General features: G+C 42.1%; 1 protein-coding gene across 1 annotated transcript in view; it reads right to left on the bottom strand.

Annotated features, from left to right (window-relative positions):
* tenm1 (teneurin transmembrane protein 1) overlaps nucleotides 1–23,833 on the bottom strand; it is a 181,262-nt gene that overhangs the window by 8,194 nt on the left and 149,235 nt on the right. The window contains exons 23-33 of the mRNA XM_020595580.1: nucleotides 19,879–20,033; nucleotides 17,894–17,977; nucleotides 17,194–17,388; nucleotides 13,763–13,850; nucleotides 11,273–11,469; nucleotides 10,246–10,559; nucleotides 9,430–9,602; nucleotides 4,026–4,270; nucleotides 3,031–3,324; nucleotides 1,595–1,839; nucleotides 792–934 (exon numbers count right to left, since the gene is read on the bottom strand). Coding sequence (XP_020451236.1) covers nucleotides 792–934; nucleotides 1,595–1,839; nucleotides 3,031–3,324; nucleotides 4,026–4,270; nucleotides 9,430–9,602; nucleotides 10,246–10,559; nucleotides 11,273–11,469; nucleotides 13,763–13,850; nucleotides 17,194–17,388; nucleotides 17,894–17,977; nucleotides 19,879–20,033 — 2,133 coding nt within the window. The remainder of the gene's footprint in view (nucleotides 1–791; nucleotides 935–1,594; nucleotides 1,840–3,030; nucleotides 3,325–4,025; nucleotides 4,271–9,429; nucleotides 9,603–10,245; nucleotides 10,560–11,272; nucleotides 11,470–13,762; nucleotides 13,851–17,193; nucleotides 17,389–17,893; nucleotides 17,978–19,878; nucleotides 20,034–23,833) is intronic.

The raw sequence follows: 23,833 nt of genomic DNA, 5'->3' as shown, positions 1-23,833 counted from the left end.
GATTAGTGATACCTGATCATGGCAAGCCGATCAAAAAGGCCTGAAAAGTGAGCCAGCAGCAGAGATGAGAGCGCTCTCAGTGACCCTGGAAATACTCTTGATGAACTGTATTAACATGACTCTATCCAAACATATCTGCTACCACTGCTACAGCAGCCAGTTGTTGATCATGAAGTGGAATGGCTTTCTAACTAATTTTCCGAATCATAAGTGAAACAGTCGGTATGTTATTGGGGTTATAATTAATGCTCTCAAGTACTGTAATATTTCATGATTTCCTGTCCCATGAAAAGCTGTATGAGTGCAAACATGAACACAGGCAATTGTTTACAGGCAGCCATCCAATTCAAATGTAGCATACCCACACCTAGCGCACCACATATTAAATTATATTCGTATGTGCATTTGTTTACTTTGATCAGGCAGCCTGGTTGCAGAAGTGGGGAAGAGATAACGTGCAAGGGGCCCAGGCATTGGTCTCATATTTAAAACTGTGGTAGACCACAGTCTCTTCCACTCGAGCATGATCACCAGATTCACACTTCTAACTGGGGCTGTGTCAGTCTCAGATGAAACAGTACTGACTCAAAGCCTGACTACAAAGTTTAATACCACTAAAGAAATCTGGCTGGAGATGCATGAATATGCCGTGTCGTCACAGTACACATGCTTTTAGTTGTGTCCATAAAATGATTTTACGCTCAGATAAATCCTTTTAAATGATCCGCTTTAAGACGATTCATTGCACAGTGTAAATATTTGAAATCTGTGTTTTATTAGTGCATATGTACCTGTCTGTCTGTATCGTATGGAGCTTATGAAGCCGTTATGGGTGAGATGAATGGTCTTGACAGTGCCAGAGGCCTCGTCATAAGTGAAGGTCACCAGGGTTGAGTCATAAACCACCTCGGAGAGCCGTGCTGCTGGGGTGTACCTTGAAAAATGGAATAAAATGGGGAAAAAACAATACAGGTGATAAATTAGTTTGTTTTATCAGAAGTGTGGAATAAAATGATTCATTTTTTAAAATACAGTACATCTGAACTTCAATATAAGTAAACATGCTATGTGTCATGAATAATACAAAGATCCCTTTGGCCATTTAGGAAATCATCAAAATCAGGCCGGCTGCTGTGGCAGTTACAGCCTTTCAAATCCTGAAAATAGGGGGCACCTTATTATAGTAACCCCAGCAAGCCAGTGAGTATTAAAAAGGATAAATGCCAGAACACTGCCCGAATCAGTCCTGCAGCTTTTGTCCAAATCAGATCACTGGTGTCTGACATAGTATGATGATAAAAAATTTGACCTTTAATCAGTTTCCCCCATTAGTCCAATCAGTGTAGTTTGTCAGGACAGCTGGGTGTGTGTAGCACGTTTTGTGTCAGCTAGACTTGGTGTAATAGAGCTGTTAGGCTTTAATTATAGTACCTTCATCAAGCCAATCAGTGTTATGTTTTAATATGGCCGACTATAGTGCATAATGCCTCCAAGTTTCATCTGAATCAAACCGGTTGAGTCACCTCTTCTACAGTGCGCAGCCTCCCTAAATTAGCTGATAAAACCGACAGCGAGCCATAGTTCTGCTTTATACCTGTAGATGATACTACGTCCTGTTCCCAAGTACTGCATCCTCATCAGCCGCCCATCGAGGGTGTAGTCCTGCATAAAGAAGGCTTGGCTGTCGGGAGGGGTGTATATGTTCCTGTAGTAACCAACGGACAGCATCGACTGCAGTGTGTGCTTCACCATGCTCGGCATCGTCACAGCAACCAGACGGTCGGTTTGGTCGTATTCAAAGACATAGCGCCGCTGGCTATGCAGGAGCAGCATAATAGACTGCAAGAAGCACAGACGCATAGCAGAGCTGTAATAACTCTTTGGATTGAATGGTTTATTCTTTCTCTGACTGGTGTACTTTTGTATTTCAATATCATTTGGTGAAAACTTTGTATCAGCAAAATGTCTGCTCATCAGACGCTACCTTGGTTCTTTCTACCTTGAGGGCCACTCTTTCTTCAATGAAAAATAATCACTATAAATGAAACTCTGGGTTTTTTTACACAGCCAAAAGAATTATTGTTGATTTTTTTTTATTTTACTTTTATTTTACAAGCTTTAAAATCAGTCTCTGCAGACCTGTAGGTGATTGAGCTGAAGTAAAACAATGTCATGCAAAAATACCTTTCTCCTTATCTTAACCGTAAGGTATAATATTAATGTATTATTAATAGAAGCAGATATGAATCATTTCTAGATGGCTCTGGAATATCATCTCCTTTGCACTCTAATTGGGTCTTAGACCAATACCTGACGCTAAATATATTTCAGGCCGAATATCATTTCATTAAATAGTTCAGTTAATTTCAAGGACGGAAATTATATTGCAGCTTCAGGTAGCTGTCAGCTCTGTCACACACTTAAATGAACAGGCATGTTTTAGGCCATTTACTAAAAATTATACGTTCTGTGCGTTAGCTGTTTTCCAAAGCATCTTGTGTTATGACTGTAAACTCCACTGGTTTCTGTTTCCTTTCCCAGTCTGTAAATGTCATGTTGCAGAGCCTTGAAACTTGCTTGTGTTCTGTACTAAAATCCATCAGAATGAATATCTTGTCAGGTTTTACTGCTCTGAGTTGTGTTATTGTTGTGTTTTCATGCAACTATAAGTGCAGACTTATTTTTAAAAAGCATGTGCAGTAACTGAAATAAAAAAAACTACCTGAAACCATGCCTCAAAGAGAGGAAAGAAAGCGTGTTAACAAACCTAGTTTGTAGTACATTACTGTAAAGTGTTTTAATGTGCTTTCACTTTGTTACTTTAATTTCCGGCAGCAGAAGTATTTTTAATACTTTACTGTATGTGCTAGTTTTGGTTTCAAATAGCTACAGTAGTAAGAAACAAAAGAAGAGCAGGTCTGTTAGATTTCTGCACACAGAAAAACCCAGTAGAGAAACCATCAAACAAATCTCTGCATGTTAGTCACAATCTATCTGTCACATCCTGTTTTCAACAGGTGCAGCTCTTACTCTGTCTGCGTATGTGTAGCTCCAGATCTTGCCGTTGACCCAGGCTCTGGACACCACCCTGTCATTCTCATACTCCAGCCGTTCAGACCACTCCCCGCGGTGGATGGCTGACAGCAGTCCTCCTCTGGAATAACTGATGTTAACTTCAGTGTATTTGCTAATGGGAGACCACACCACAGGGCGGCCCAGTGGGTCATACTGAATATGGAGGGTGAACTTCCTGTGGTCATCGTAGATCTTCCCTACTCTGGTGCTCTGATCAAAGTCTATGGACAACAGGTTCCTGTTATGTGCCTGAAAAGAAAACCAGTAAAATGTCAGCTAAAGGGAGAAGAACAAAATAAAACATTTTAATTTTACTGCTTTAGTATAAATTACACACCAGGCCACAGATATGCAAACACAAAGTGGCATGTCTGAGACAATCTGAGATTTCATTAGATAAATAACTGTGACATTTAGAGCAAACTGAGCCTGCATAATAACAATGCACTGCCTTGTAAACAGGTGAAGAACCAAGTCAATGGGAATTGCTGATTAATTCGTACACATCATATAAAATGTCCGTTTCTCACAAAAATATCCGGTTTCTGGTTTTGTGTTGAGCAAAAAGAGAGAAGGTGCCGCAGTCAACGTGTGATTTGTGGCAAGTACACGTAACAGGTGCTGACTCATTTGACCTATTAGTTCGCTCCCAGTGATGTCATTAATTGCTCAAAACAACTAACATATTGTGTAATAAGTGTGTAGTGCTGTACACTGCTTTACAGTTTAGAAATGACATTTCTTTCCACGAGTGTTTAAAGGTCAGGTTGCACAGCTTTGTCTTAACACAGCATGCAGTGATGTAATCTGACCTATTCATACAGGTTTCTGTGATATCTGGCAGGTGCTGGGAATTTTACCCTGTTGCTAATGCAAACTGTCTTTGTGTAGCTCTCAATTGTCTACTGTCTGTGGTAGCTGGAGCATATGTTGGCTTTTTAGTGTTTTACCCTGAGTCTGCGTTCATAAGTGCTGTAGTTAGTCTTGCTCTGCTCCTTCCTCTGCCTCCACTCTATTAGGCTAGGTGCATGGTCTCCAGGCAGGCTGATGTTACAGCGGCTGGCGGTTGGACTGACCCCTCCCCCGACGCCTCCTGGGAGGAGTGGCTCCGTGCTGAGTGACAGCTCCATCCCACTTGCCAGTGACACAAGGAACGACCCGTCAGCGCTGAATCTGTATGAGCTCTGAGCATGGTCTAGGGGTCGATCGTTTATCAAGGGTGGGATCACACACACACGTACACAGACACATACAAAACCACAGATGCACAGGAGGATGCAAATATGCAACAATGTGTGAAAAAAAGTGTGAAAAAACATCTTTCAAAAGCAGCCTTGAGAAAAATCAATGAGACACAGCAGCAGTCTACATGAATGCAGTGAATACCTGTCTGGCTTTTTGTATATGCGTTTTTGTTTGAATTAATTGCTTAAATCTCTATGTGGAGTGTTTTTTTAAACATTTGCTCTGCAACAGTAGCGTTGTACTGCCTCTTCTATTGTCTTTTTAGAAAAATGTAATCTATTCAAAAAGAAAAGAGGAGAGAAGGAAGAGATAGATGGGCTGACACACAGAGTGAGCAATAATAAGAAAGAGAAAGAGGGAGAGACAAAAGAAAGAGAGAAGAGGAGGGGCACAGATGGGTTCTTGGCCAAGACCGTTTTTCACACATTGGAAGGGTTCTCAGAAACTGTGCGTTCATTTCATTTCTTCGTTCTGAGTAAGGTTTCACACAGAATTTAGACATGCCAGGAACAACTGACACTATTACCATTTCCGAAATACAATTAATAAAATCTTTTAGTGTCTGTGCCAATCCTCGGTCATCCAGGTCATAGTATGCTTAAAACCTCTAGAGTCCCTGCGTCCTCATATGAGGACCGCACATTTTGGGTTTCCTGCACCATATACTTTATTTCTTCTCAACTTAGTCCTGTTGTCCTCGTATGTAGACACCTTTACCACCATCTTTTGGTAGGAAAAGCACAATCCATGTGTTACTATAATTCCAAAATGGCGTCAATCTCAGCCAAGATGTTCTACAGCCGAGCCCGAAATAAAAATGGACAAGGTACAAAACCTAAAAACATTTTATGGTTGAAACCTGCTAATTTATGATTTTTAATGTCTGTAGTTTGAGATGGTATATAAATTTGACATCTTTTAGCAATACGGACAAGTTAGGAGGCTTCTAACTATGAAGTACTCGTTTGAGGACATTGGGACCATGTTAATACATTGTCTATGTGAAGGTGTAAAAGTAATGACACATCGCTTGGGAAGATTTGTGAAAAAAACTAACAGTTTCCACTAAATATAAATATAAACAGTTGTTGCATGTGGTACACATTAGTCTACATTGATTAAATTTCTTTTATTGTTATCCGATACATGTCTAGGGTCCATTTCTTTGTCAAAAGCAGAAAGACTGCTGAATGCAATAGTAGGAGAGAACTCTGATGTGGAGGAGCTGTCTGATGGTGAAGAAGCTGATCCTGGTGTGGAACTACTACATGATAAAGATTATATTCCACCTGATTTATCAGAATCTGATCAGCAGAGCAGTGATAGTGACAGTGAGCCACCACCATCCACAGAATGTGCACGTAAACGTAAGCGTGGTAGAAGTGTTGAGCCAGGATCTAGCAAGAATACAAGTAGAGTGCGCTGGAAGTCAAGTGCCTTCACTCCAGACATAGTGCAGTTTGAGGCTGAAGAGGAAACTCTGCATGAGAGACATAACTGGCAGCCACTGGACTATATGGAGCAGTACATTGATAGAGAGTTGATGAATCTAATTGCTAACTGCACAAATGCTATGTCTCTATCTAACAGTGGTAGCTCTCTCAACACATCAGTTGATGAGATTTATCATTTTTTTGGAGCATCCATTTTCATGTCTTGTGTGTCTTACCCACAGCTTAGAATGTTCTGGTCCAGTGCCTTGAGAATCCCTGCCATTAGTGACAAACTCAAGCGTGACAGATTTTTCAAACTGAGGAAACATCTGAAAGTAGTCATTGATAGTGACATTTCTGAAGACATGAGGAAAGCTGACAAATTCTGGAAGACCAGGCCCTTTATCGATCGCATCCTCAAAGGCTGCTTGCTTCAGGCTCGACCAGAATGTGTATCAATTGATGAGCAGATGATCCCATTTACAGGAGCTTGCCCATTTCGACAGTATGTGCCACTAAAGCCCAATCCAGTTGGCATGAAAAACTTTGTGCTGGCTACAGCAGGTGGCATTGTGCTGGACTTTGAAGTCTACCAAGGTGCAAACTCACTGAGATCACAGATCCAGGATGCAGAGGAACTTGGTTTGGGAGCACTGGTTATTGCACATCTGGCTAAAAGTCTACACCCTGGCACAAAGGTATACTGTGATCGGTTCTTCACATCCATGAAAGCTGTAGATCAAATGCTGGAGAAGCAGGTGTACCTAACTGGTACAATAATGAAGAACCGGGTCACTGAACCACTGCAGAAGCTACCAAGTGACCAAGACATGAAATTGTTAGCAAATTTTGTTTTTGCACAGCTATGTTCTGGCATAGATTTATTCTGTAATGTGTTGCAAATATTGTGTGCACAGCCATGTTCTGGCATAGTTTTGTTCTGTCTCAAACACCAGTAATTTTATTGTATTACGCATTAAAATAAACCCAATGTCCCCATATGAGGACATCATTTTTCTCAAAAATGACTTCCTGTTCAAAGACCATACTTGGATTTTATACTTATCATGTCCCAATAATCCTAAATAGATAGGAAAAAATTAAAATGCATATGAAACCAAAACTCAGGACTCTAGAGGAAGGCAACTTCGACTTAGAAGAAGGCATCTGGATGTAGTTTTAGGTAGAAGATGTTTCACGTCTTATCCAAGAGGCGTCATCAGTTCTGCCTGACAGGTGAGCAGAAGGTATTCATCTCACTGGGTGGGGTTTCAGTCCTTCTACGGCCAACAATGTCCCCTAACAACTGAATCGTTAGGGTCTGTATCAGTGAGATTCGTTACCTGTCTTTGAACCCTCACATGTGGCCTGACGCCTATTGTCCTGGTGTGAACTGGTGTGGAACTGTTTGGGTAGAGACTTCAAAACAGTGCTGTAGATGGATCACAAGCTGTGTCTGAGTCCACCTCCCCTATTTAGTGAGGGGGGTTCTATTTGGACAAAAAATGCTTCTTCAGTGATGTTTTCTGGAGAGGATCTAGACTTCACTGTCCTTGAAAAAATGTTTGTCTTTCAGGTGGAGGTGGACTGCTGACTCTGGTCCGCTGGGGTTGGCCCTCCTGTGTTGGGCCACGCGCTTGTGCAATAGCTGGTTTGCTTCCTCATTGTACAGGTCATTACACTCCTGACTATATTTAATTGCATACACGACATTACTCTGTGTCTGGGTGTTTTGTCCTTCGGGTGGACCACTCCCTGCCGCAGGGTGTTCTCTGGTTTAAAGTTGACTGGGATATTGTGGTTGTGGAAAATCTTTTCACCTACTCTGACAAACCAGAAGGATGGCAGTGTTATCCCCTCTTGTTTCTGGTTTGTCTCTGTTGGTGTTCGGCCTCTTCCTTGATTTGGTGAAGGCCCACTTGGGGTATCCACAAGCCCTAAGGGAGTTCTGGATGTGTAGTTCCTCCTTCTTGATCCTTCTCCAACTTCTGTAAACAGTCTATAACCTTCTTCTTGTGGCCACTGGTGGGGTTCCTCTTCAGTGCTTCATAGGTGGCGGTGTCACTGAGGAGGTTAGAAACTCTGGTCTGATGTATGGTAGTCCTAAACAAGATGAATTTAGAACTACCATACATCTGCCTTTGTCTGCCGGAAGGATTATGATGGTTTCATCCTTCTCCGGGGCAGCCAAAGCCCTTCTTTCCTCAGGGGTAAGGTTCGAGGGTGGGAGTTTGGCACTGGCCAATGCGGCTGTGACCTTCATCCTCAGTTATTCTGCCTCCGTTTCAGACAGCTTTCTGTTTCTAATTGCCGACTCTGTGGCTGTGATGAGGTCTACCACAGGGATCGGTTTGGGTGTGACCACAAAGTTTAATCCCTTGGCCAAGACCTCTTTTTCTGGGTCCGTGAGTTCTCTGTCAGAAAGGTTTGCCATTGTGTAATGGTTGTGGGTTGTGATCCTCTTTTCCCCTCAAACCGAGGACATCTGAGGCTGGCTGTCCATTCTGTAATCTCTGGAATTTAACCAGCTCCAACAGCTCAGTCATTGGAGGACACTGCTGGCTGTTGAAGGACTGAAACCCCACCCAGTGGGATAAATACCTCCTGCTCACCACCAGTCAGGCAGAACTGATGAAGCCTCTTGGATCAGAGGTGAAATGCCTTCTACCTAAAACTACGTCCAGATGCCTTCTTCTAAGTTTTTTCAGCAAAATCTGGCAGAGCAATCACAAACCTATATTTTAATCATAAAACTTTATAAAGCTAATAAACTTGACAGTAACTTCTATTCTGTCTGTACATATGGCTACTGTTGCCTCAGAGGCAAAAACAGACAGTGAATTTGTGGGTGGTGAAAGTAAAGGGGACACTCTAAAATAGAGGGTCATTTCAACTCTTTCCTGGCAGCTCTGTCATGCTGTAACACAGCGCACACGCCTGTATGTGTGCGAGTGTACTGTATCTGTGTGTGTTGGAGCGGCTTTTCTCTCCCAGCAGTCCTGTCATCGTGACAACTGCTAGAAAGCAATTAAAGAGATGACATGGGAAGAAACTGCTCCCATGAGCGCCTTCTCCACTCCACTCTCATTTTCTCTTCTTCTCATCTCTGCCCTCTTTTCCATTTTTTTTGACGGTCGTTAAAACATTTCACAAGTCAGTCAGATGTCTCTCCTTTTTCCCCCCCTAAATAAAATATCAATAGCACTTTTTTTTACTAGCCATTAGTCTGCTTATGTAAAAAGGTCGTATCGGATCCATGTGTGAATTATGTATAAAAAGTGATAAATCCTTTTTCAGGGCTGTGAATCTTCTGCATATATAGTACGTCCAGTGCAGCGGAAAGAGAAGAATAAGAAAAAGTGTCTGACCTGACCACGATATTGCAGCCACTCATAAATGTTTAAATATTACTATAACCTTACAGTCTTCGCTCTTTATACATCTGTGTATGTTGTCTATGGTTTAGTGTTGCCCAGATGAGTCATCGATGGCCCTGTGGCATGTTTGTGGTAAAGCAAATGGGGGCAGATGCATGGTGCTGAGGCACTAATTTTTCCTGTGTGAAAGCCAGTGAATACACAGAAACCATGTGTCCCCACATATAACTGTCTGTGAATGTTCCTACTGACCTATGACAAGAAAGAAAAACACACACACAATGTGCATGATGCTGTACCTTGTCTGAAAGTGTAGATGGTGTCAGTGGCAGACAGGTTAGTGCTGGTGACAAAGTTCTCCCGGTTGGACGCTTCAACCTCTACCCGAGACCAGCGCTCCAGGTTGCCATGGAAACCACTCACTTCACCCGTCGGGAGGGTGATGTTAGTCACACGGCCCTCGCTGTTGTACCTTGGAGAATAAAGACAGCCATGACGATTTTACATGTGCAAAGGTACACAGATACCTGTCTCTCTCAGGCAAATGAACACAGATGTACACACAAAAACGCATATGCATACTCACTACCACTCTGTTTTCCCTTCTCATATACAAACATCACCACAAAGTTTGTGTCAGCTATGATTTATATGTGTAATTATCCAGCTATGAAACTTGACGCTGACAGTGGGTTGGCAGTGGGCAATAATTCAGACAGATGTGTTTCAGTAAGGAAGTATTTGTATGTATGGATCTGCATGAAATACTATACGTGTGTGATCAAAGTGTTGTAGGGGGATGATTCAGCTAATCGGTCACTTCAGCAAAGCCTACAAAGAGAAAGCAACTCTACCCAGCTTTGTACAGTGTTGGTGATGCAGTACTTACCACCAGATGGCACTCAGATTTCACACTGCTAACATACATTAAGCTCTGTTTCACATTCATACACCTGCACATACGTACATGCAGTCCCATGTTCACATTAACATTCTGAGTCAAGCAACATGGCACAAATAAATGAAAATTTGAAAAGGGAAGAAAAGAAATAGACAAAGCAATGAAAAAATAGCAGTGCAGTAAAGCATAGAGAAGAAAAATAATGCAAACTTACTCATAAACAGTGGTCCAACTGTTCTCGTCACTCTTGGTTGCTAGGAGACCTGTGTTGCCATGGTAAGTGATGTGAGCGATGTCATGGCCTTGGGCTGACACCTTCCTCAGTGTTCCACTGTTGCTAAGAGACAGCCAGTACACCTGTCCACCAGGTAACGCCAACCAGAGAGGCACTCCATGAGCATCTCTCCTCACCTGGAGTGCATGGCCGTCACGACTGGTCACCCCAGACAGCTGATCATCAGTGCCGTAAGAAAAGTTATACAGGTAGTGACCGGTGATCAGGTGTTTGGTGTACATGTGGGAGCCATTCTATGATGGATACAGAAGAACAAGACAGCAGCTGCTATTACCGTGTCTTTATGTAAAGCTGTCCACAAGTTCTTGGTAACTCCTAGCTAGTTATGGCCTAGAACGGAGAGAATACATTAAACTTGACTGCGAATCCTTTGTAAATGTATATATACATACTTGGAGCTCAATGTAGAACGAAAGAGAACTATGCTAATCTAATGTCTTTCATTCTTATGTTATTACTAAGAAACTTTGCATTCAGTGTTCATTATTTTTGTTAAATGTCATTCAAAATTGTCCCAGGTTACATCATTATTAGTGTCAGGTCAGAGAGGTTGACCACATTCCATGATTCCTTTCTCACTCTTCACTGTAAAAGTAACATTAGCAAGGTAACGCTAGCCTTGTCAGTTGTTTTGGCTTGTTAATTTCTCAACGGTTACACTACGCAGTTACTGCACATAGGCATTTGATGACAGCCGATCTTTTCATAACTAGTTCATGTGGTTCAACCAATCTTAAATAACATGTCAATCTTAGTAAACACTTTACAATCACTTGAATGTAGGAACTGTGAAAATTACAGTAAATGAATGTATACTGGGTCAATGATGGTGTTCATAAAAAGATCTCAGCCTCATTTGTAAACTAATTGAGATATACTGTCTGTACTATAGTATCTGGATACTGTACACATTTTAAAGACAGAGCATACAGTAGTCATAGTGCACCTGACTGAAGAGGTAGAGCTCCTGGTCAAGGGGAGAGGTGATCTCCACCAGTCCAGCTGGGCCAGGCTGAGGCTGGTTGGGACTGACAGCTCTGATCCGGATGTTGCCCAGATCAGCAATATAAAGGGTTCCATTGGGGGCCACAGCCAGGGAGGACGGGGCTTTGAGACGAGCGTCACGGGCATAGCCTCCGTCTCCTGATAAGAGACACAGAGAGACGTCATTTCAATGAGGACCAACTCTTTATCGAGAAAATATGAAGATGACATGGTGCTGGTGAAGCAGTTATCAGTGTAGCTCAGGACTCGGACTTGTTGGAATACGTGGCTTCCCAAAGGAGTGGATATGACTAGCTTGACCTTAGCCTTATCAGACAGTGGTAGTGGGTGACTGAATGCATTCTGATGTGTTTGGTAGCACAGCAGGATAATGGCCAGGTGAAGGCCTTTAGAAAAATGACAGCAGTAGGCTCGGGGCCTCTGATGGGTCTGTGCAGTCAGCAGGGTGGCAGTTTATCTCCTGACAGCATGCACATTATATAGGTATGTTTCTGTGTATGTGTGTGTTTGTGTTTGCGGGTATGGGCTCACATATGTGCACATGTTCAAAGACACTGTGTGAGTGTTTGCGCTGAAGAGATGGAAACGGAAAGCATCTGAAGAGAGTAATCATCTGTTAACAGCAAGACATGATTGAAAATATGCAAAGTACAACCCAAGAGATCAGGGATGGTTACAGCCCATTGGCTTGTGGCATGAGAGAGACACTTCCCTCTATTTTGAATAGAAAAGAGACAAATTTTTATGAGCAGAATTAAATGATAAAATCACATCCTCTGACACTTACAATGAAAGCATGGCTTAAATGTCAAAAGAACATCTGCTTGTTTGTTTGGTCCTTTCCCTCTTTCCTTTACTACATCTCAGGTGCCCTTCCATGATACAACAAGCAGTTAAAACTTTCAGCGGCTAGACGAGAGCTTCTTATTTCACCAGCTGTAACTTGAATGGATTTGAAAGATTTTTCTGGAGTTGGTTCCTACTGAAATTTAGCTCGAGGTTGTTATGACGAAAGAGCCTCTCTATGAACACAAGCATATCTCCCCATGCTAGCACACCCATGCACCTTCTGCATACCCAGCTCACATGCTTTTACAAACTCACATTCACTTCAGCTGTGACATCAGAGATGACCACTGTTTGGTGGATAGTGTCATTATTTACAGAAATGTCATTATTTGTATTATTTTTCAGCGAGCATCGAAACAGTCAGGTTTAGATGCTGAAATTCCACCTGACTTAATTTATTTAAACAGATCGAAGGTGCTGCTTTATGGACACCAAAACACGGATGCATGCCAACTTTCTTAAACCAAACTATAACAAATCAGATGTAATCATCACTAGTCCCCAATCTCTCACCAAAATCAAAGATAATTTATTACTCAAAATCATCACCTCCACCCTGCCTCTTTCCTCACATCCGCAACCTTGGAGTTAACCTCCACAGCAACTTGTTATTTGAACATCATGTAAATTCCATCAGTAAAACTGCTGTCCTCCACTTGAAATATATAGCTCACCTCTGTCCATCTCTCTTCTCTTCTGCTGCTGAAACGTAATCCATGTCATCATCACATCCAGGTTGGACTATTGTAATAGCCTTCTTTTTGGTTCAGTAACCTCCATTACATCTGCTGCTCGCCTACTTACTCACTCTAGCTCTTGTGACCACATAACCCCTGTCCTCAAGAAATTCTCCCAGTTCCACAGTGCATGCAATTCAAACTGCTGCTCGTCACTCACAAAGCCCTCTATTACCGGGCCCCATCCTACCTCATGAGCCTACTTCACCAATCCTTCCCGCATGCTTCGTTCATCTGACACTAACCTCTTTTCTACTCCAACCAGGACCAAGCTCTGGACCTGGAGCAACCGGGCCTGCTCTGTTGCTGCTCCCACCCACTGGGATTCTCTTCCTAAACAGATTTGCGACTACACCAACCTGTCTACGTTAAAAAAAAACTTTTTGTTGGATTTTCTGTCACCATTTTGTCTTTGTTTTTGTGAACCGTCTTAGATAATTTTGAAAAGTGCTATATAAATAAAAATGCATTATTTATTATTACAGAAGGAAACAGCACAGGAGGGAGACATAGCTCTTCTCAAGCTCAGCTAATAAAATCATTGGCCAGCAGGGACACGTAGGCACTCGATATAAGACACGCTGACTGTTCCAATTCATACAAGTTATGTCAGATCTTTTAAAATGTTCCTGTTTGTGTTTTTTTCCTGAACCAGACCAAGTATGATACGATCAGACAGGATTTTTAAGTGCAGCTACATGTTGTTTTCAGTACTGTAATCATATTAGATATAATCTAATACATTACTTAATCCTGCAGTCACATAACAAGTGTGTGTGTGTGTGTGTGTGTGTGTGTGTGTGTGTGTGTGTGTGTGTGTGTGTGTGTGCTGCCTGATGACCCACCGGAGAAGCAGTCACAGTTGGGGTCTATCTTACAGTCACAGTCCGTGGGGGCTCCAGAAATAACAGATATCTCCCCATTGGTCGACACCTGTGGAGTGTTCAGAAAGCCCACACATCACACACGGTTGCCACACAACGCTGTGTTCGAGACAAGATAGCATTCAACATTATCCTTTGTTATGTTTAATCTCCCCGACAAACAAGATATTGATGGCATTTCATAAAAACCTGAGCTGAGAAGGCAGAGTAATGATATTAAAATGAAATAAGAGGAAAATGACAACAACACATTTGGCTGTGTTCGCTACTTCAACCAAACAATCTCAGATGATATCTTATATGTTTTTTTTTTAATTTAAGAAGAAACAGAAGGAGAATGTATCGTTAATATGCGAGAACATTCCCTGTTTGGCATAAATGGGACTTTGCTGATGGATTTATGTATCTTTGCAGCATTAAATCCAGCTCTCCAAACAAATCAGAGTGATTGTCCTGATGGGGAGTGCCATAATGAAAGAAAAACTGCTACACCAACAGTTTGATTTTGATTAGGTTTAGAAGAAATGATGCCTCTTAAGCGACTCAAGGGGTGCATGTGTTTTTAGAAGATAATTCAGGAAGATTATATAGTACAGTATGTTTGATTTTGATTTTTAAATCAAGCTTTTTATCTCTTAAGGAATGTCTTAAAAGAATTGTTTATTACAAATACATTGATTTACTTTGTTGCCCAGACTCGGAAGAGAAGATTGATACCACTCTCATGTGTGTATGGTATTGTTAAAGCAATTTTTAACAATAGTTTAGTTTTCTTTATTTGTATAAAAACAAGATGTAATGTGTTAATATGTGAGATTTAGAGGTGCTGGTAGTTGGCTAGCTGTTAGGCTAGCTGTTTCCCACTTGTTACCAGTCTTTGTGCTAAGCCAAGCTAACTGCTTGCTGGCCGTAACTTTACGGTTAGTGTTCAGACTGAAAAGTGGCAGAGACATTCTCGCTGGGCTCTCTGCAAGAAAGAAAACAATTACATTTCCAGAAATGTGGTGGTATTCTTTTAATGTCTGATAACCTGAGTCAGGGCAGCATAGTGGACCAGTGTTTAGTACTGTTGCCTCACAGCAAGAAGGTTATGGGTTCGAGCCCAGGCTGACCCGATGCCTTTCTGTGCCGAGTTTGCATGTTCTCCCCTGTGCCTGTGTGGGTTCTCTCCTGTGCCTGTGTGGGTTCTCTCCTGGTACTCTGGTTTCCTCCCACAGTCCAAAGACTTACAGCTTAGGTTGATTGGTGACTCTAAATTGCCTGTAGGAGTGTGTGTGTGATTGTTTGTCTACATGTCAACCCTGAGATAGGGTGTACCCTGCCTCTCACCTGATGTCAGCTGGGATTGGCTCCAGCCCCCCCCCCCACTATTTAGGAACAAGTGGTATAGATAATGTATAGTCAGTATTTACCAAGCACCACAGAGTAGACGATCAGCCATATCTGGTGAAAATTCTCAGAGATGCAGATTTGGTCCTAAGTTTAGACCTGGAAGTGAAACCAATCCATCAACTTTCCTGCCTTAGGAAACTGCTTATACTGTATGTCCTCCAATATTCAGGAGAGCTGCACAGCTGTCCTAACAGTTTTGAGTTTAAGCAGGAGCACATTAATAAACATTACATGTCCACATATTCAAGGAGTGGAGGAAACATGGACTAGAGAACCTTTGATTTAATATAATGCCAAGTCAAATGAATTTAACAGTCTTGTGACTCGTATGCAATAAATGTTCCGTCTTCACAAATATGCCTGCTTCACAGAAAACAAGTTCTTGCAATGTGCACTTAATTGAAAACAAACAAATAGAGCTACAACAGACCTAATTTGTGTAGTAATGATTGTGATTTTAATGCACCTCAAAGCTCCAATACCATGCATATTCAATAATGTCTCTATCTCTATGCTAGATTAAAAATAAAACTCAACATATATTAGTTATGCATATGTGGGCCCTGATATTATAGCTAACTGCTGTGGGTGTGTGTGACAGACAGATGTGCCTGGACCATGAGAACAAACCAGCAGCAGTGCCAAAACACTGCCTGAAAACCTACTGTGAAGTGCCAAGAAACATTCACTTTAACAGGATTTATTATAGTGAAAAAAAAAATCAACTTACTGGCTAAACAGTACAATGTACAGTACAGTAGGTGTCAGCCATTTAAGATGAAATGCAGTGGTTAATTTGGGTGTCTTTTTTTGTTTAATCAGTTTAAAATATACTGTCAGTGTGTACCTGTGTGCAACAACTTTGTCATAGAAGTGACACAATGTTCTGCATGTATTTAAAATGTTGCTAAATCACGTTGCATCTGCTTCAGCTTGTCAGTTTTTTTAATGTGTTGATTGCACGTCAGACACTGCTGAGAAAATCTGTAACACATCATCATTCATTTTATGTTATGTTTCTGTCATGGAACAGTTCCATTTACCCACAAAGGTGAGCTCGATACCTGTGTGTAATTCTGAGATGCTTGACAAATATGGCCCCTGATATATCAAACATAAAATACAGTAGGTGTAACAAATAAACATGGCTGCTTCCATCAAAAAGGCGTCTGAGGCATTTTATGATGCTTTCTGCATCCACATGGACTCAGCATGGCACTGCTCACCACACAGAGACTATTGATTGAGTCCAGCAGGCAGTAGCTTTGTGATGCTGGTGCCCAAATGCTGTGAGCCTCTATATCATGCTGCTTGCTAATGGAACTAATAGACAAAAAAGTTTTTTTTTTCCAAAAATGAAAACAGGCTTTTGAAAAAATTTGTATTTTGGATCACAGTTTAAGAAGCAAGTTTTGAAGACCATCTTGCTGCACAGCATCTGTGACCGCAGCGAACAACCTGACCACTGTGGGACACATGATACAACAAACGGGAGGGTAAATTGGTGTTACAAGGCCAGATGGACTGTTGGTGGCGACTGCAACTGAGGTGTTGTTTGTCTGTTTGGCTAGAGATGTAAAATACAGTCTTGGTGGGAAGCCTTGCTCTATGATCATTTACAGAGGCATGCAAGGGTGTGGACATCTGTCCTGAATTCTGTAAGACGGATGCAGTCGCAGATTGTGGAGGGTGTAGTGCCACAGCATAATAGCCAGTTACACTCGAGAGGTATAACTACAAAAATATATGAATACTTTCTATAAGTAAATCTGTATCTTGACTATAATTAAACCAAAGACATTTCAAGCTGAAAAAAGTAGCGGCTTTGAGGGTCTCCTGTTCAAGAGCATTCTGCAAAAATGTCTAGAAGTGGGAACACAATGGCTGGTTGTTTTTGATGACATCACTAGTAGCTGTCCTAGCAAAGCCAAATCAACCTCCAGCTACAAACAAACTGAAAGTAACTACACTATATGTGGTGTATTTAGTGGCAGAGTGACCTGTTGGATTCGGTTGATGCGCCTCTCATCGGTCTCTGCAATGAACAGCGTTCCCAGGTGAGACAGAGCGATGGCCTTGGCAGCCTCCAGGGTGGCACGCACCGCCGCCCGGCTCACCAGGTGGTGGTCAATACCTGGTACCTGGCAGTGGATTGGTCGTCCTGCCACAATACGCACCTGAAGGCTTTCTGACACCTAAAGAAATATCATGTCATGCGTTAGCTTTGTGAAAGAGAGGCAGAATGTAAGCAGTGAGAGCATCTGCAGTTCCACAAATTTTTGTCGGTCAGTGAAATCGGCCACTGACAATAAAGCTTTGTTGATCTAGTATATCAGACTTCAAGGAACATAAGCTTGCCTCATCTAATGACTCATTAATTTTCTTAAGAAACACACTCAAACAGGCAATTCACTAATTTTGGAGAACAGGTTTTTGAATAAGTAAAACCTGAGTGACAAAGCATGTTATATATATATATATTTTTATAGGCACTCTTTTCTTTTCTTTTGTGTTAGCAGCCCCACTCACTTTAAATGCACCTGAAGTGACAGCACTGCAATTTGTGAGAAATATTTCATTACCCTTTCTTCCTCTGCTATATATAGTGCTGATCTCGAAAAAGCATGAGCTTGAATAGAAAGCAGGTTTAGAATTTATTCACCGGTCTGTGTGTGTGTCTGTGTAGGACGGCTTCTCTACCTGCAGGACAATGTTGTTGTCCAGGATGTAAAGGGAGTTGTCCAGTGGGTTTATGGCCAAATCTGTTGGCCACTCCAGACGCACCTGTGGAATGATGCACACAAAATGCATGTATACCGCAGCTACCGGAAACAAGAACAAAAGAACAACGAAACCTTTGTGGCGAACGCCAACGAGAGTCAGTTACAGGTGATACAAATTAACATCTCCTTAATAACATAGCATTAGGCCTCCTGACCCTCCCTGCTCATGCAAAGGTCAGCGGCAGGCAGGGAGCCTTCCCCGTGTTTATTCAAGACTCACACCAGCTTGCCTCGGCACTGTTCCAAATGTCAGCCAATAACCATGATCGCTGTCTGCTCAAATAGCACACCCTGCCCGCTGACACTGTGGGGGTCAAAGACATACAAACTTACACAAGTGCACAGCGACACACATCGCTGTCTAGCTCACACACACAAACACTCCAACTGTGAGCTACGTCTGCTGCGGACGCATCGGAGGGATCAATGAGGTGATTGATGACTCAGAGGATGAATTGGTAAATAAATGGATCATGCTAAATTGCTACTGACATGTCCAATTATAGGCTCTGTCAAATAAGAGAGAAGAGGGTTCACTCTCAAATCCCATTTTAAGAGGAGAGAGATTCATCAAGCAGGACTTACTGTGTCCTTAGCCGGAGAGGACATGCATCAAATTTCTCCTGCTCATGATACTGAACTTTGCAACGATGCAAGGCGACCACCTTTATAAGTTCACTTAAGCTGTGCACACAGCTGGGTCTGCTGAATTAAAAGTCGCCCCCCCCCACCACCATAATTGGGACATTGGCTCTGAATGAATGACAACACTACTGCTAATTGTGTAAATATGTGTTATGTATTGTCACCAAAATGTAAAAGCACTCATTAGGAAATAACAACTGACATGTTGATTTTTTTTTATTTATAATAACGCATCATGTTTTATAATGTGATTTGCAGGTTTGTATGTGAAATCTTAATTTACAAAATAAGTACAAAAGCAACTCTATGCTGATCAAGAGGCAAAATATTTGGAGCATTGTAGTTACTGGTCCTGTCACTTGCTATTGCCACATTTGGACCCAAGACAGAAACCCCATATGTGTACAGGAGTGCACAGGAGCTGCAGATGACTCAGCAGGTGTTGAGATAGGTCTTATATTACAATTGTCTTGTATCAACATCCTCTTTTCCATATTTAAAGCTGTGAACAATAGCTGCAGTGCCATTGTAGTTTGTATTTCATTTCACAAAAAAATGAGAATTCAAATTTCACCTCAGCTTTAAAATCTAAAGCCAACACGCAGCCAAGTAATTTTGCATAAATTCACGCTGTGATGTTTGTCTAGCCTTAGCTTAGAAGTTTCCATCAATACTGATGCCACACTGAGGTCAGAGCAGTTTATAACAACAAACACAGATGGAGGATAAATGTGACTAGATGCCATCAGACATGCAGCAGAGGCCAATGACTAACAAAGAGAACGACTGTGATGTAACACGGCTCCCTGTAAAGACATATAAGATCACCTCTGGGAATTCATCTGGGCTGAACACGCATATTCACACACACATGCAAGCACAGACACAAGCACTTGCATCCCTATGTGTGGGCAGAGATCCCTCTATAGAGCCAGCAGTTCATCTATAATTCATCCTCGGCTCTAATAGGCCTGATATAAGTCAGCAGAGTGATCTGAGGGCTGGCAGATCAAATCTGTGCAGTGACTGTCTTTGGTCTTACTGTGCTTTTTCTCACACACACATGCGCCTCTAGGAAGTCACAAGGTTTTAAAAATTTTGGATTTAATTACCCTCGTTAGTTGACACCAAACATATGCAGGAGATTCATATTCCCTGGGTTATTTAAACAACAGAGGATGAAACCTGTTTCAGAGCAAAACATGCGCTTCTAGCTTTCCACCAGTCCATGTAAACTCCACTGTTTTATTAGCTTACCTGACTGATGTCCATGCGTGCATCACAGCTTAGTGGCTGTGTCGACATCAATCCATTTGAGCCAATCACAGTGGAGAGCAAGCCCCTCTCATTAATCTTCTGAATGGTGGTGCCATCAACGAAGTAGACAACACCTCTTTTATCCACTGCAATACCTGGGTGGGTGAGAGAGCAGAGAGGCATAATGAGCTTTGGAGAAGACAGAGAATGGGAGTCGGGGTGAGAGAACAAAAAGGGGAAAGAAGAAAATGTGAAGGGAGAGTAGAGAAGAGAAGATAAGAGAAGAGATGGAGAGGAGTAAAGTGGAGAGAGGAGAAGCGGCATCCGACTCAGTTAGACATTCAGCTCAGCGAGTGGCTGTCTTATCAAAGGCACTGCGCCACAGAAATGTAATTATATTTCCATTCCAGAGTTCACTAAAGGGATTAGAACAATGCAGCAGGAGGAAGGAGTTATTTGTCACATTAGATCTGAGAAGGGTGTGGCACTGAACTTTTGACATTTGATGCCTGTGCAAATGTGCATTTTAAATATGCCTCTACTGCGCCTGTACATACAGTATGAACACTGTGTGCGTTGCTATGAACGGCGTAAACTTGAACTCTCCTTGCAGTGTGGCTCTACAGTAGACAACAAGCAGAGAGAGTGAAGGGGAAGGTAAGGCCAGGTATTACAGGTCAGGGCAGACTATGAGTCATCTGTTATGGATGAGGAACGACCTTCATCTGCGTCTCATCTCCATATAGAGAATATCCCCTTGACTCTCAGCAATAATGTTCAGTGACTAAACCCTCACCACTCTTACCACATACTGTCTTTATATCCATTTATCTGTAGCATGCCTCCCAGGACTTAACGGAGACACAACCTAGTGCACTTTCATCAAACTGAGCCACCATCAATCACAAAACTAAATGTTGCATCATTATATGCAACCAAAAAAAAAGCACACAGTGACATGGGTTGCACAACTGTTAACATATGTTTGTTATATTACAGCTGGAAAATGTTATCAAAGTATTGCTTAGTGAGACATTCAATGTTACTGGCCTTTTAGCTCTGTATTGCTCTTCACTAACCTGGATGGAATAATGTGGCTCTAGGTTTGCTAGCTAGTTGCTCACTTTGTTTGGCTGCCATTTGGTTTTGAGAAGGTAGGTAGAAGCTTTTTTTCTGCTGAAAACTGCCTGCTACAGCTGGAAGAGCTGCGAGTGTGAACCAACAACATTAAAGCTGCAGGTCATAAAATCAAAAGCAAAAAGCTAAATGAAAGAAAAAAAAAGCCTTTTATAGAGCTGAGAGGAACTGCAGTTGGGTGATAACTCTCTTTGGGTCCATCACTTCGAGCGACCCCTTTCTCAATAGACTTAGTCATTCAAGGCAATGTTCATATAAAAACAGTACAGTACAGTACAATACAGTAAAATGACAAAAAAACAGTAACATCCTGGGCACCATCTTCAAATTTCTTGTTTTGTTCAACTGACATTTCACAATCTAATGAAGTGCAATTCATAATGTGAAACAGAGGAAAGCAGAAGAGAAGCTGGGACCAGTAAAAATGTGATGTTTTTTCATACTAAATGAACTACACTGGCTATCATTAGACTTTTGTTGTTTGACTGAGCTTTAATTCCAGAAATAGTGAGCTTGGCTGCTTTCCCAGCACCACCTACAATACAGACAGAAGGAAGCTTGTGAAAAAAGGCTCACAGACCAATCTGACCAAGCAGAAGTGCCAGCACATCATAATACAAATGGACAATGGAGCGACACCATCAGTATGCAGTACAGCTCCAGCCTCTCCTCCCTCATTCACTCATCTTGTCGCATTTCCCTTGATTCTTTTTTTTTCTTCCTGATTCTGTCACTCTTTTTCCTTTCTAACTCTGTCATACTGGATTATGTGGGGATGTGTCTGTGCTCACTCTCTGAGCCCAGGATAGAGGTCTACTACTGCCCTTTTCCCCAGGCAGCACTAAGGTCTCACAAACAATAGCTTTTTTGTTTTTTTAACATGTAACTCCATTCAACATGTGTACACACAACACTCACAGACACACATGCAAAGGCAGTGCACAACCAGATTCACAAATGTCCTCAGACTGAGCGACCCTGTTAGTCATATATCGAGCAGGTGGAGAGAGAAGCCGGGGCAGGGAGGAGGGCCGGGGTCACTGTGTTTCCTCCAGAGGCCAGAAGGTGAACTGCAGTGCTCTCTCTTCTGGCCCTTTCATCATCCCTCTGACACAGACATATTACACCCCCGCACCAGCACCCCTCCCGCTCCTCTTCTAACTCACCCTGTCTCTCTCTCCATCCTCCATAACTTGATCCTCTTCTGCTCCGTTTTCACGCCCTCTTCCCTCACCTTGTGTTTTCTTGTTGTCCTTTGCTTTCTTTTTTTGAAGCTGCACTCCCTTTGTCTTGACCCATATCTTGCAGGTGCTAATCAAATCAGTGGCCTTTGACTCTACAGTAATGTCTAGGCTCTGTTTTCCGCTGTTCAGTCCATTGTTTTTCTTTTTTCCTCTCTCTCCTGTCAGCCTTGCCATTTCAACTCCTGTCACCTGGCATTATGCAAGAGCTCTCAACTCACAGTGCAGTCTATGCCTGCTTAGTTCTAAAATTCAGGACCTTTTCTCTGCTGTAACACCATCTTTGGATCCTTCCTACTGTACTTTCTTTTTACGTTCCCATCCATTCCCCCTCCTAGCACCCTAAACCTGTCCCTGATCTGAGAGCCCATAAATCCTGCACAAGGACATGATGAGGCAGCCAGGACTTGGTCTCAATACTGATTGCACTTCTCCCCCCCTCTCTCCCTGGATATTAGTCTTTCCTCTCATCTGCTTTGCTTCCATTGACTTCCAGCCTAAATTCCCTCCATTCTTTTTTTCGCTTGCTTTTGTTTGGCTTTTCTGACATCATCAGTATGTGTGCTTAGAATCTCCATGCCTTATGTTCACACAAGCAGCTTCTAAATAGCTTCCAATAAGTCATCAACAATAAATATAGGACTGGGCTGACTCTAGGCGCAACAATGGAGAGTGATTGTTATTATTGCTTGGCATTGGCGAAAGGATTTACACCATTTTGTGTGTTGTTTAAGAGTATTTCACCATGTTATTGAAAAGGTGGCAGATTAGGCCACATTCTCCTTGTCAGGGGCTGGATTTCCTGCTGTTGTGGGTAAAGCTGTGTGCTGCGTTAAAGGAATTTACAACACCTCCATATAGCCGATGGATACTCGCGAGACATTAGAAGATTTACCATTTCTCTCCACGCGGGCCTGACACTTTAATACTCATGTTTAGAAGCTGGCAGACACACTGGTGGAGAAATAATTAAGATAAATCTCAACTCTGTAGGGAGACGGACATTTGGTTAAAGTTGGGACTGGGTTTTATCATAAGAAAAAAAAAGTGAATTAGACTGAGTTGCACTGACCTTGGAAAAAGAGAGGGAGAGGAGAGGAGTGAAGGTGAGGATGATGCTTGCTAATGCTCTTCACATTCAGTTCAGATTTAGGAAGAAAATGCAGCCAAAAAGAAAACACAGCCAAAAGAGGTTGGATCAAGGAAAGAGACAGGAACATGACAAGGAATTGCTTCAATTAACCATCACAGGCCAATCACTCTCAATCAAAGAATCTCTTTGTTCTCTGTCCTTGTCAGAAGAATATCAGTTATAATGGCCCCTAGTGGCCTTGCAACACAATCCAGTCTGATGGATGCCTTGGAGAGGGGTCTTAGAGAGCATCAGTGCTGATTATAGCTTTGGAAGAGAAGGGGCTACCAGGGATTTTCCAACCAGAGAGCAAGAGAAAGGTGAGGAAAGGTGTAAGGTGAAAAATTAGGCAAAGCAAGAAACACAGATTATGATATAAATTGTGGCTTACTGTGTGTAACTTTGGAAAGGAGCAGAGAAAAAACTGCAGGTTTCCACACAGGGC

This window comes from Monopterus albus, unplaced genomic scaffold (assembly GCF_001952655.1).
Source record: "Monopterus albus unplaced genomic scaffold, M_albus_1.0 scaffold27.1, whole genome shotgun sequence".
NCBI classification, from domain to species: domain Eukaryota; kingdom Metazoa; phylum Chordata; class Actinopteri; order Synbranchiformes; family Synbranchidae; genus Monopterus; species Monopterus albus.
Note: the sequence above shows the minus strand (reverse complement) of the source record. Positions and strands in the feature narration are given on the sequence as shown.